At 34.6% G+C, this 14,237-nt stretch overlaps 1 protein-coding gene across 2 annotated transcripts in view; it reads left to right on the top strand.

Annotated features, from left to right (window-relative positions):
* LOC110455051 overlaps positions 1–11,457 on the top strand; it is a 34,527-nt gene extending 23,070 nt beyond the window's left edge. For both annotated transcript variants that reach the window (XM_021504969.1, XM_021504968.1), the window contains exons 2-4: positions 1,856–1,927; positions 7,404–7,513; positions 10,809–11,457. In XM_021504969.1, coding sequence (XP_021360644.1) covers positions 1,904–1,927; positions 7,404–7,513; positions 10,809–11,187 — 513 coding nt within the window. In that variant the 5' untranslated portion in view covers positions 1,856–1,903 and the 3' untranslated portion in view covers positions 11,188–11,457. The remainder of the gene's footprint in view (positions 1–1,855; positions 1,928–7,403; positions 7,514–10,808) is intronic.
* The last annotated feature ends 2,780 nt before the right edge of the window (positions 11,458–14,237 follow it).

Raw genomic sequence — 14,237 nt, 5'->3', positions numbered from 1 at the left:
CCTATACTTTTCCATATCTAACATGTCCTTGTAGAGATCTTGCTAATGACATTATTTGTCTTGTGTCTGAGAAGGAAGTCTCGTTGTTATCGACGCTCTTTGAACCCCTTCTCTGTTTCATCCATACCGTCATACAATACCATGACAATGTCTTTCGATAGTGATCTGCTTTTTAATTTTGTATTTTTTCTGTCAGTATTCTTTAAAAAAAATTTTTAACCAATGATCCCAATAAGGACGAAGACGTCATTCAGAAAAAAAATAAATATTCATATTATTTATATTCTCTGTAAATCTTATAGACAAAGACAATCTGAAACCATTAAATATGATACAGATGACGATCATTATAGCTTCTGAGAGAATCTTCTAACAAAGTGTGAATGAATATATGTGCACAGAATGTATGTATGTGTTGTAACATGTATGTCTGTGGCATGTGTATGTATAACATGTATGTATGTAAAACTAATGTATGTAAAATGTAAGTATATGTGTACGCGTGCAGTTGTGTGTTAGATCAAAGGGCCTGAGTATAAGTTCCATATCTTTTATGATTGAGTGTTGTAATGCTGAGATGAAAAACAAAAACAATAAGAGATTACAAAATTGTTAATAAAACCATAATTGGAGCTGAAAATATATAAAACTAGGACGAAATATGAACAAGTGAGCTATTAACCTAGAGACCATCGGAACAGTACAAGGAGAATAACACAGGTATTTCGGAAGGGTACGCGTCCTCTTCTTCATCGACGGCACCCGCCATGTAGATCTAGGTCAAAACCAAGTAATGTCACGTCCTCACAGCGAGAACTAAGGTAGTGACAACCAATCCACAAGTAATGTCACGTCCCCACAGCGAGAACTAAGGTAATGACAACAAATCCACAAGTAATGTCACGTCCTCAAAGCGAGAACTAAGGTAGTGACAACCAATCCACAAGTAATGTCCCTTCCTCACAGCGAGAACTAAGGTAGTGACAACAAATCCGCAAGGTACACTAATGAGCATGATTAAAAACATCGACCTTCATATCACACAAAGAAATAACACACTTCTCTGTGAGACCATGACGGAGACATTAAAACTACTGTAGTCCACGATCTTTATCAACCTGCATCTTTAGAAATTCAGTGTTGTAATTTTGTCCTTCAGAGCAAACGATTAATATCTATGATTGTTATATTAAGGTTAAACAATTCCCCTTAAAGAGGGTATGGTCACCCGATATTTCAACCTCATAATGGAGAATAAAGTGACCGTTCAAAATCATTTAAATCAAGGATACATTCCCAGAAATGTTTCTGTATAATAAACTAAAAGTCGCGTGCCCTAGATTGAACTTTAAATAACGTGTCATTTCATAATATAAAGCCGATAAAATGTTCCAATGTATTTTGTTATTGTTTTTTGTGTGTGTTGTTTAGCATGGCTACAACTGTTTTCATTCAAAACCAGTATACTTCTAGTCAATGATATATAAAGGTACAAGGGAAATACGAACGACACCTATAATGAAACTTTAGGTCAAATACAAGTAATGTCAAGTCCTCAAAGGGAGGATAGTGGTAGTGAGAACGCAAAAACAAGACACTCCAATGAGCATAAATAATAATCGATCTTAACAAAAGGAAATGAAATATTCCAAATGAGATTTATGATAACATTCTTTTAAGCCAACTTAGGCACCGGATTCGATTGTCAATTGTGTTCTTTAAAAAAGATTTTTGCACAAGGTTAAGATCGAAGATGACAATAAGGTATTTCGATACCTTGTTTAAAATGAAGCTGAATAAAAGACATATTAAAAACAAAAAAAAAATGAAATGATTGATATTATTTCTTTTTCAGATATTGTGTAAATAACAGGCTATTTACACAAACGCCAATGGTGGAACTATGCACATGCTCATATATTTATTGGTGAGTAAACTCTTGTATCACCATATATCTGCAACATATACCCTACACGATCAATCTCAGTGATTGTCACACTATACGGCGACGTTCGCTTATTTGTTCTTACCGCTATGCTCACGAACAGTTGCCTGGTGATGCGCTATCACCTAATATAGTCATGGAAATAGTGTGATTAAGTTGAAAGAACTTAACCTTTTCGAGCTGTTTTTTGCCTATAATTGGAAACCTTTTACCAGAAAATACCTTTTGGAAGTTGTGTAAAGTACTATTCGTGGGTTATAAAAAAGATTAAATTGTTTGGATTCTATTCTACCATGCGTGTGTGTTAATCAGTAGGCACTGTATTACACGGTTTATTAGATCAGGACCAGGAAACATGATCTATTTCTATGTGTGCTATTTAACGATGTAGGACCTCTCTATTTGCACTTAACTCAGCACATTAGCAAGCTGTGTTTTTATTGGCTTTCTTAATTTCAGAATATGTCATTGTATAGGTCTTCAATGCGTAAGGCATTTGTTAACAGGAAAAGCCTATACAAGCCCGTTCAGTGTTAAAAAGTACAAATACAAGATATTGGTTTAGATATACAACTGTCAGTAATGTTTTGATATTATTTATGACCGTTTTCGAAAAATATAACGTTTGTTATCGTGCTAGAGACATGTTACAAATATCAGTCATTTTTTCTAACCCTGTCTTGTCACAAGCACAATTTGTCCATGCACTCACACTTTTCTGTGCTTGTACTCGTCTTCAAAGTTGACAAACAGTCCCAGACTCGTGAAAATGTTAGAAATATATTACATAAAGACGTTTAGTATCTTAAATATCAACCTGTAACTTCTGCAGAATATATATATATATATATCAATATTGACATCAGGTGTTTGGTAACCATACAAAAATGTGTGAATATTCACTTCGATAGCACCTACCACTAGAAAAAGTAATGCTCAGAATCCTCAATAAGGTATTCTCACTTTCAGGTAGGGCCGTTATCTGAATTAGTGTCCGATTATATCCGAGTAAATGGTATTGTGATGTCAAAAAGTCTATTGTGTCAAAATGATAGTGTTGTTGATGTGCGTGTGCATTTAGTCGGAGATGTGTGAGGGACTTTTTTGTTATCGACCCTATACAATGTTCCTTATATATGCCCTTTTCCCAGTAAAACGATACCAATATCTTATTACAAAATACCGCGATAAGCGTCGAACCTGTAATAGCACATGCTGCTTTTGTAAGGTACAGTTTAATACTATCAGGAAAATTCCACAGATAAGTTAAATAATACAAGGACAATTCTACAGGTATAGTAAAATACTATCAACACAATTATACAGGTACCGTTAAATAATACAAGGACAATTCTACAGGTACAGTTAAATACTATCAACACAATTTTACAGGTACCGTTAAATACTATCAATGCAATTCTACTGGTACCGTTAAATAATACAAGGACAATTCTACAGGTACAGTTAAATACTATCAACACAATTATACAGGTACCGTTAAATCCTATCAATACAATTCTACCGGTACCGTTAAATAATAAAAGGACAATTCTGCAGGTACAGTTAAATAATACAAGGACAATTCTACAGGTACAGTTAAAGAGTTCAAGGACAATTCTACAGGTACAGTTAAATAATACAAGGACAATTCTACAGGTACAGTTAAATACTATCAACACAATTCTACAGGTACCGTTAAATACTATCAACACAATTCTACTGGTACCGTTAAATAATACAAGGACAATTCTACAGGTACAGTTAAATAATACAAGGACAATTCTGCAGGTACAGTTAAAGAGTTCAAGGACAATTCTACAGGTACAGGTAAATAATACAAGGACAATTCTACAGGTACAGTCAAATACTATCAACACAATTCTACAGGTACCGTTAAATACTATCAACACATTTCTACAGGTACCGTTAAATAATACAAGGAGAATTATACAGGTACCGTTAAATAATACAAGGACAATTCTACAGGTACAGTTAAATAGTACAAGGACAATTCTCCAGGTACAGTTAAATAATACAAGGACAATTCTGCAGGTACAGTTAAAGAGTTCAAGGACAATTCTACAGGTACAGTTAAATAGTACAAGGACAATTCTCCAGGTACAGTTAAATAATACAAGGACAATTCTGCAGGTACAGTTAAAGAGTTCAAGGACAATTCTACAGGTACAGGTAAATAATACAAGGACAATTCTACAGGTACAGTTAAATACTATCAACACAGTTCTACAGGTACCGTTAAATACTATCAACACATTTCTACAGGTACCGTTAAATAATACAAGGACAATTATACAGGTACCGTTAAATAATACAAGGACAATTCTACAGGTACCGTTAAAAAATACAAGGACAATTCTTCAGGTACCGTTAAATAATACAATGACAATTCTACAGGTACAGTTAAATAGTACAAGGACAATTCTCCAGGTACAGTTAAATAGTACAAGGACAATTCTTCAGGTACCGTTAAATTATACAAGGACAATTCTCCAGGTACAGTTAAATAATGCAAGGACAGTTCTACAGGTACCGTTAAAAAATACAAGGACAATTATAAAGGTACCGTTACCTAATACACGGACCATTCTACAGGTACGGTTAAATAATACAAGGAAAATTCTACAGGTACCGTTAAATAATACAAGGACAATTCTACAGGTACCGTTAAATACTAGCAGCACGATTCTTAATTCTTAAACCAGTTTCCTTTGTTAAATTATTTAATATTTCTGGGGAACTAACAACAATGTCTTTATCTAGGTGTACTCACCATTTATTTTGCGGTATTTTCTTTCGATTGAAAGGTCACATACATGACCTTGTAGTAACGTGGTCACATATATGACCTCGAAGTAACGAGGTCACATACATGACCTTGAAGTAATGAGGACACATGTATAATCATTATCGAGATGCTTTAACTACCGTAGTTATAAACCAGTACATTATGCTTTAAGTATTAGGACAATCTTTTAGTTATGATAAACAATCTTGTTGTTTTATTATACACTTCATCCTTCACGGATAGAAGGTACTATGCCATTTACACAGAGCCACATTAGAAGTAACCATGTAACAAATCTCCATACGTCACCCAATGTCAATAGAATGAGTTATGAGCCCCTCCACATCGACGGCTGGCATCAGAGGCTAGAGCTGTACTACTAGTCTAATCTGTGGAATATTCTATGTATCAAGTTGTTATTTCTAGTACTTGTATGTTGAAAAAATGTACTGATAAACTAGCTGCTTGATTGAGAGATGAAAGAGGTCAGTGGCAGATGCATTAGAAAAAGGATTCGCAACATTGTTGGAGAAATTCATTTTGATGTACCTTCATAAGTTGGTAATAGATATAGCACGCTCCAAAAGAATAATCGGTGATGTTAGGGGTCAAAAGATGGAGATCCAAGTTTGTCAAAACTAGTATTGAAACTGAACGGAAGTTGCGTAAAACCACTTATCATATGAGTTGCAAATATCAGTCGAGTACTGGTTAATATTGAATTAATAACGAGTACTGGTAATTAATATTGAGCTAATAACGAATACTGGTTTATAATGAGTTAATACGAGTACTGGTTAATATTGAATTAATAACGAGTACTGGAAATTGATATTGAGCTAATAAAGAATACTGGTTAATATTGAATTAGTAACGAGTACTGGTTAATATTGAATTAATAACGAGTACTGGTTAATATTGAGTGAATAACGAGTACTGGTTGATATTGAATTAGTAACGAGTACTGGTTAATAATGAATTAATAACGAGTACTGGTTAATATTGAATTAATAACGAGTACTGGTTAATATTGAATTAATAACGAGTACTGGTTAATATTGAGTTAATAACGAGTACTGGTTGATATTGAATTAGTAACCAGTACTGGTTAATATTGAATTAATAACGAGTACTGGTTAATATTGAATTAGTAACGAGTACTGGTTAATATTGAATTAGTAACGAGTACTGGTTGATATTGAATTAGTAACCAGTACTGGTTAATATTGAGTTAATAACGAGTACTGGTTAATATTGAATTAGTAACGAGTACTGGTTAATATTGAATTAGTAACGAGTAAAAAGTGTATATTATGAAACGTTCCACTACCACAAAAATATCTCTGTGGCTACCAAGGTTACTTGTACCACCTTGTACCTAGGATCATGTAGACACATACATATAATTGTTATTCAATATGACCCACTGATCTTAAGAAATTTTATATAAGATTGAAATTCTGTTAAAATCTACACCTAGTACTAATGTATTAGCTATATACATAATCACGTCTCTCGTGTTTCCTGGATCCTTCAGTTAACACTATAGCATTCGAATGTATCGAGGTTTTCACGCTTCAAGTAGATAATTATATATTCTTATATAATATGACATATATATAATAACGACTGACTGATTTCTCTTTATTTATTATACGAATTTACATCACATTCCATTGAGTTTGACGCATGTGTGGGCAGACACAATGTCGCCAAACAAAAACTCGACCACATTAACACAGTGAGCGTTTGTGATGTGATTGTATACAAATGAACATGTCAACGTCATGCTCACACATAACACAACAACTATTGGTGGATACAATAAAGTGCTTCATCATTTCAGGATCCCTTTCCATAATGTTCTGCTGTTATTCATCTTGCATACAATTAATTACCATTTATTACTCTTTTGAGTATGATTGTATTAAGGCTGGACCAGGGAACTAGGATCAGATGGCACAGTAGGATAGAGCGACTGCATAGTAATCGGAGGTCCAGGGTTCGAATCCTGGTCTTGCCCCGTTGGTTTTTCACCCTTAGAACGCTGTTTCTGATATCTTTCTTTCTTGTTTAGTTCATCTTTCTATTTGCTCATCATAGTTCCGACAGTGATTGGTATACCTTAACAGAAATTATGTATTTAAGCATTTGCCATGCAAGTAAAACAAATTATTATTTCATGGCTGCAATTTTTACCAGTGTTAAAGGGATGTGTAAGCGCCGTACATTTTTATCCTTTAACTAGATAGAACACTACCCAAGTATTGTACAGTATTCCTAGTAGTATAACATAATTGACATAAGTTAATGAGTATTTATGAAACGTGCCTTTAAATACCATTGTTATTGTAACAGTATGTCTCCTAGTGTGTTGATGACAAAGACGTCAGAAAGGAGTTAATGATTTTTTCAACATATTTTAGATTTTTAGCCTGAAAATATTCGGGATGTTGTATCTTGGAAACGTTTTAGATTAAATAAGCAACTTTTCACATTGTCTTCGTACTACATTTTAATTAAGGATTGACATTACTCGTTTAATTATTGATGATATGGTGCGTTTTACAAGGACCGTACACTGGACAGGTGTTACCTATACAAACCATACCGATAGAGACAATACTGGAATTGTTTTTTTTCTACTTACAGGTTATCATTATCTACAGTACGACCCCCAGTTTTATACGAGGACGTATAGAACAAAGCCAGGAAGTAGAAAGCCATACTAACTTATTACAAGCAATCCTCTGGGAGGAAAGGTATATATTCAAAAACCTATTTTTTATCCTCTGTGACAATGATGCTCGATTTCACTATAAATCATCGACGTTTACCCTATGTATTAATTATAAACACAGCCAGTCCTGTAGTTCACACTGTGATGATACAATATGTTGTATCACCCCGGTTACCAAACATCCTTTTTACCGGAAATCATCGGTTGTAATTCACTGATCAAATGTCAAAATTAAACGATAGTGAGTGTCGAACATTTTAGGGACGTTTCTATTATTGGTATTGTGATGTCATTATTCTGTCCTCCACATCATTTTGAGTACAATCACTGTCCGGTTTAAGATTTTGGGAGAAACATCGTACATAAATACGGGGTGATGCTAAGTAATGTCTTATGCATGGAGGTATTTAATAGAAGCAATACTGCATATGTGTTCATCTAACGTCTCAGATTGCACTCGTTGATTCCGCGAATTGATATATTTCACTCGGGGTAGAGCCCTCGTCTTTGTGAAATATATCCATGCGCGCAATGCACTCGTGCTGTCTGAGATGTCAGATGAATACATTGTACATAAGTATGGTATTATGTATTTCTCTAACTTCAGTATTTGAGACTTTTCTGTGATATTTTGAAGATATTTTCACGACATTGTTGAAAGTACGTGTACATAAGTACTCCCTTTTCAGCCAAACCGATTTGATTCCAATTCATGTCAAATAACTGGTGTGTAGATTTTTATCAAACATATGAACAAAAGGAAATTTATGCATTTACACCCTGGTAAAATTTCAAATCCAAGTAATGTCACATTCTCCAACGAGATCACGGGGTGGTGAGAACAAATAGATAAATAACGTCGACCTTTGACCACACAATGAACCAAAATAGTTTTGTTTATGATGACGACCATGACACCCGCCCATAGTCTTCATCCTCAACCTGCATAGTTAGAAACCCTCTGTTGTAAGTTTGTCCGTCAGCAGTCGACATCTATGACGAAAATCATGCTATTAGGAGCAATCTGTTGAATACTGAATCAAATGTGACATGTTAACACCATAGATTCGGAAAGCAGTTATGTTAATCAATCGGAGTATCGAAATCGTGACACTTATCGTGCAGCTTAGAAGTAAGCCGTACCTGTCGGTAATGTTCGAGTAAAGATCGAGAAAAACGTCTGATGGAGGAGATTTTGTAGGGGTCTTTATATCAAGTTAGTAGGGGATCATTGTGGTAGATAAATGTCCTGTTTTTATAAGACAGCGCATGGAGATATATCAAACAGTGAAACTAGTTTCCTTTACGATACACATACTTAGGATACATCAGGTCTGTTCTTGGTTTCTTCTAACCAACTCAATCGTGCAAGGGGACCCAACATTAGTCGCCTGTAATGATCATTCAGAGGGCTTCAGCAGGCATTTTCTTTCCCGAATCTGCGTATGAATAGCCCTATATTCCTGTAAACTAGTTAAAATCCATTTAAAACGTGCCTTTCGCTTTTACGTAGGAATACAAAATCGTCCAAGCTATCAAAAGTATGAAAAGTGCATTATCGATACTCAAGGACTTACGCTCACTTACGCTCTCTGCACTCCTGGAATATGTCATATCAAAATCGAAGGCTCAGAGTGTGTCACCTTGTGGATAAGATGAGGAGACTATTTTGATCATTTGATGTACATCACAAGAATCCCGCGCTAGCTTAACGGTAAAATCGACTGGCATTGAAGTCGGGTGTCGTTCGTTTTTAATCTTCAAAGGATGTATATCAACTTGCTAATTGATATATTTTTTTACCCGAGACCAATCAAATAGCGAGCTGCGTGCCTTCAATTTCGCTATGACATTTTCCAGGGGTGCAGAAAGCGTACGTGAGAGTACTCCTGGAGTAGCGATTTTGATTAGTTTGATTTATACAGTCATTGATATTTGATTTATTATGCAATATCAGAATGATTACTATATCTGTACAAATGACCTAATTAATACTTTATATAAATGCAAGTCTTACCATATTGAAGACTTGAAATATAGACATTCAATCAAACTTTTACTTGATCTAAAATTATTTAAAATTCAGTCAAGTTATTACTTGAAGCATACGCAACTTAACCAATATTTTATTGACATTTATAAACGTTAACTCTTCTACAATGTATGGACATAACAAATGAAGATTTTAATCATTCGTTTCCGTGTGAGTAAATACCGCCGTGTTAGTGTTGTTTTTACAGGGCTAGTGTGATTAATCTAGTTCTATGTATTGAGGAGGTCCCTGGGGTACGTTAGCGACACTCTATATTACTGGTCACACGCTAACTCATAGTGTTATTTCAAATAGCACAGGAGCGTCAATCTAGATAATTTATTAGATAACCAACATGATATATATGTCGACATTGATTGTATCATGTACTTTACACATATGTTTCATAAATAACAGAAAAATGCAAGTACATTAGTAAGCATGGACAGAGTTAAGTTCAATAATTATTTTAAATATAAATGCGCTGTTTGTTAATACATTACGTGTATTACACTATATCAACCACTTTATATAACCCTATATAGACGGTAAATGTCATGGCCCACGTGTTGACGTCATCATTATCATGACATTTATATTTGTAAGGTTAGATACCACTGACCATTCATGGAAGATCGATGTTCTATTCATTTAACAACTTGCACGATACGTAACCAATTTGAATTTCACTAAGTAGTTTTTACTTTTTTATGATATCAAATATATTCCAAAATTTGTAAATATACAGTAAATACTGAACTGTTTTGTGAATGTGTTACACGGCTTTACAGGGAAACAATGCACAATGCGCTAGCGCAGTAAATACCATGTTTACACAGTTCGTTGCTGAAATGAAAGCAAATGAAGTCACGTGTAACGAGACTTCATTTGATTAAATGTAACAAATTCATGGAATGGTTTGATCTATCTTACTGAAGTTTCTAAGATTTGTTGTAAAAAAAGTTTATATACAATATGTGATTTAAGACTCGTGCAAACACTGTATTTGACGTAAAATTGATACGCTTTGTATGATTGATGTGTTGTTGGAATTTTTATAGATAATTACACTTTTGAATGGATATTTTGCTTACAGAACAAAAATGTTTCATGGAATTGACGTACAATTTTCTATACTGTGATCGATATAACAACATCATTATTTTTTATGTCAACATGTCTTCACTATTTTAGTAAATTTTGTCAACAAGTCCGTATACTCTATCAAGTAGTCACAAGTCGGTATTCTTAATTCAATATCTAATTGTCTTCCTTGTTTTTACAGGCGATTTGAAGATATAGAAAAACGAGCCCATGAAAATGTGATACCGGAAAGTACATTAGAATGTTGTCCGACCCACACACGGAGAATCGCTCCTCTTGGGGGCCTTTCTCGGGAAAACAAGTTACTACAACTGTATAGAGACTCGAGGACGGTGCAAAGGTTTTACGAAAAATCCTGCTCACCTTTTATATTAAATAGGTCGTGCCGATTCATAGACGACACGTATTATTCAAGATGCATTCAAGATTATACCTATATGTATGCTATAGTGAAAGATTTTAACGTGACTCAGCCCTACAGGGTGGACTTCATGCGTGTGAAGGCGGGGTGTTCGTGTAGGGTGGAGCAACAGTCGGCGGAAGTGATAGAGCTTAAGTGAGACGTATCTGTGTGCCGGAAGAGTGACCCAGAGGAAGGCATTAATATGGATATATTTATATAAACACACTGGCTTTAAAATATGTACCTGGTTAATGTGCGTCACCTTTTATATTTTCCTTTTATCTTCCATTCTCTTATGTTTAATTTTTCGATATTACTTTATTATTCCATTGCCTTGTCTGAAGAAAGGCATGTCTTCATTCCCCTTTCTTTTCAGCCCTTTCTCTATGAACATTCTTGAATAAAATCAGAAACATACATAAAGGTATTTATTTTAAACACTGTTATCTTATTTCGTGAAGTCTCATTTTTTATGAGCGAAGTGTTGTTTTTAAATATCCTGATTGGTATTCATCCTTTCCTAAATGATGGACAATGTTATATATTCCAAACAAATATCAAACACCGTTTTTATCACTCTTAGCGTGTTATTATGTTAGCATATGATAGCTATAGTACATGGTCCCTGCTGTACTCGGCAGAAGGAAGACATGATAGATTAAATTACGTTCACTCTTCCTTCATAAACGTTGACTTTTTCCAGAAGCTGCAATCAAATTACTTTCAAAATATTGACAGGGAAGGGTAGACTCTTTAATTGTTTAGTTATTATTGTTCTAAACGCATACGCGCAATGTTACACGTTTCAGCTTTACACGATCAGGGCATCAATAACGCTTACAGGTTTTCACGAATCTGTAACACCAGATAACGACTTGGGTAAAGTTAAGTTTATATCGTAACACCTCATCACGGCATACATGTACGTGAATCCTAAACGGTACGTTGTTTAGGCTTTACACACATACTTTGAACATTTATGGGGATATGCAATCATGAGAAAACCCTTATTGCGAAAACGAATGGGGAAAACACTTTAATGTTAAAAGATACATTTAGGAGTGAAGCGCTACCCTTAATGTCAACTCTTGTATATGAAGGAATATTGTGTTTCGTTAAGGGTTATCACCTACAACGTGTTAAGAAACGAATGATATGGATCACGGAGATAGTATGTTGGTACGTAGCGATGCATACTCCCATAACTGTTTAAAATATGAATTTCAAAACTTATATTAACGTTCCTTGAATAAAGTAAAGGAAAACAATGTTTCACCGTATTTTCAGTACCCGTACAGCTTTAAAATGCACTGTAGATGTCAATTAAACTACCGTAAACAGCAGGGAATATCTGATTTATAGTCTGTCATTATCAACCTCGCAACAAAACAACAAATCATATCGTCAAACGCAACCTGCTCATTGTTTGTTATTCAAAACATGTGGCTTAATTACAAACACAAGATTTGTATACAAGTATTCATACGAACATACAAATAAAAGACGGAACAACACAAAACATGCGAATCGGAGAGGTGGATGGCCGTTATTAATCGGAGAGGTGGATGACCGTTATTAGCTTTGAAAGAGCCTAGTGTTATTGGAACACACAAATGAATTGATCTCTATGCATTGTTATAAAAGAATATGGCGCAAATGCCATAAATTGTAATATTGCATCAGGCAGGTAAATCGATTAGTTGGTCATAAATGATATTAACACAAAAGGATAAAGTGAAAAAAGGTTAATTCATACTGCCATACCACATCAGCACATAGGTAAATCATAAAAGCTTTTCTAAACCCACAGAACCAATCACAAAAGTCTTTTTTTCTGTAATGCTATACTACATCAGAAAAAAACCCTTTTGTAAACCCCGTGAAGCCACATAAGGAGATGGGTACATCTTTGATGTTCCCTAACACCATATAAGGACATGTGTAAATCCTTGATTTTCCGTAACACCATATAAGGACATGGGTAAATCTTTGATGCTTCCTAACACCTTATAAGGACATGTGTAAATACTTAATTTTCCGTAACACCATATAAGGACATGGGTAAATCTTTGATGTTCACTAACACCTCATAAGGACATGGGTAAATCCTTGATTTTACCTAACACCTCATAAGGACATGGGTAAATCTTTGATGTTCCCTAACACCATATAAGGACATGGGTAAATCCTTGATGTTCCCTAACACCATATAAGGACCTGGGTAAGTCCTTTATGTTTTATCTAACACCACATAAGGACATGGGTAAATCCTTGATGTTTTATCTAACTCCATATAAGGACATGGGTAAATCCTTGATGTTTTATCTAACACCACATAAGGACATGGGTAAAACCTTGATGTTTTATCTAACACCATAAAAGGACATGGGTAAATCCTTGATGTTTTATCTAACACCATATAAGAACATGGGTAAATCCTTGATGTTTTATCTAACACCATATAAGAACATGGGTAAATATGTATTGTAACACTAAATATGACTATGGTAATGGTTTCGCTATACTTAATCATTAAATAAGAATTAAGGTAAGTTTTAATTGTTTTCTATACTCTTCAATACAGTTTATGGATTTTATAAAAATAGACAACACATAAATAGTTTCTTTTTATTAAAACGCTACGCTATGACAAAGGAAAAAAAGAGTTGTTTTCTCTATTTAATCACTATACTTACTGTGAAACAGGAAAATCGTAAATATTTTCTCGTTATTTCAATACCACCTACACTGGCCGTATCACTGTAAATTGTAGTATACAGTCTCATATACTGCAATTTGGTTTACTAACGACATATAGGCAAATGCAACACAGAATGTAAATATAATGTAAATGACGTCTTCAGTACTTGACTGTACACACAATGTAAATGACGTCTTTAGTACTTTACTTTACACACAGCGCGAATGGCGTCTTTAGTGCTTGACTGTACACACAATGCGAAAAGCATCTTTAGTGCGCTACTTAAAACACAATATGAAAGACGTCTTCAGTACCTGACTGTACACACAATGTGAAAGACGTCTTCAGTACCTGACTGTACACACAATGTGAAAGACGTCTTCAGTACCTGACTGTACACACAATGTGAAAGACGTCTTCAGTACCTGACTGTACACACAATGTGAAAGACGTCTTCAGTACCTGACTGTACACACAATGTGAAAGACGTCTTCAGTACCTGACTG

This window comes from Mizuhopecten yessoensis, unplaced genomic scaffold (genome assembly GCF_002113885.1).
Source record: "Mizuhopecten yessoensis strain PY_sf001 unplaced genomic scaffold, ASM211388v2 scaffold8123, whole genome shotgun sequence".
Taxonomy (NCBI): Eukaryota; Metazoa; Mollusca; class Bivalvia; order Pectinida; family Pectinidae; genus Mizuhopecten; species Mizuhopecten yessoensis.
Note: the sequence above shows the minus strand (reverse complement) of the source record. Positions and strands in the feature narration are given on the sequence as shown.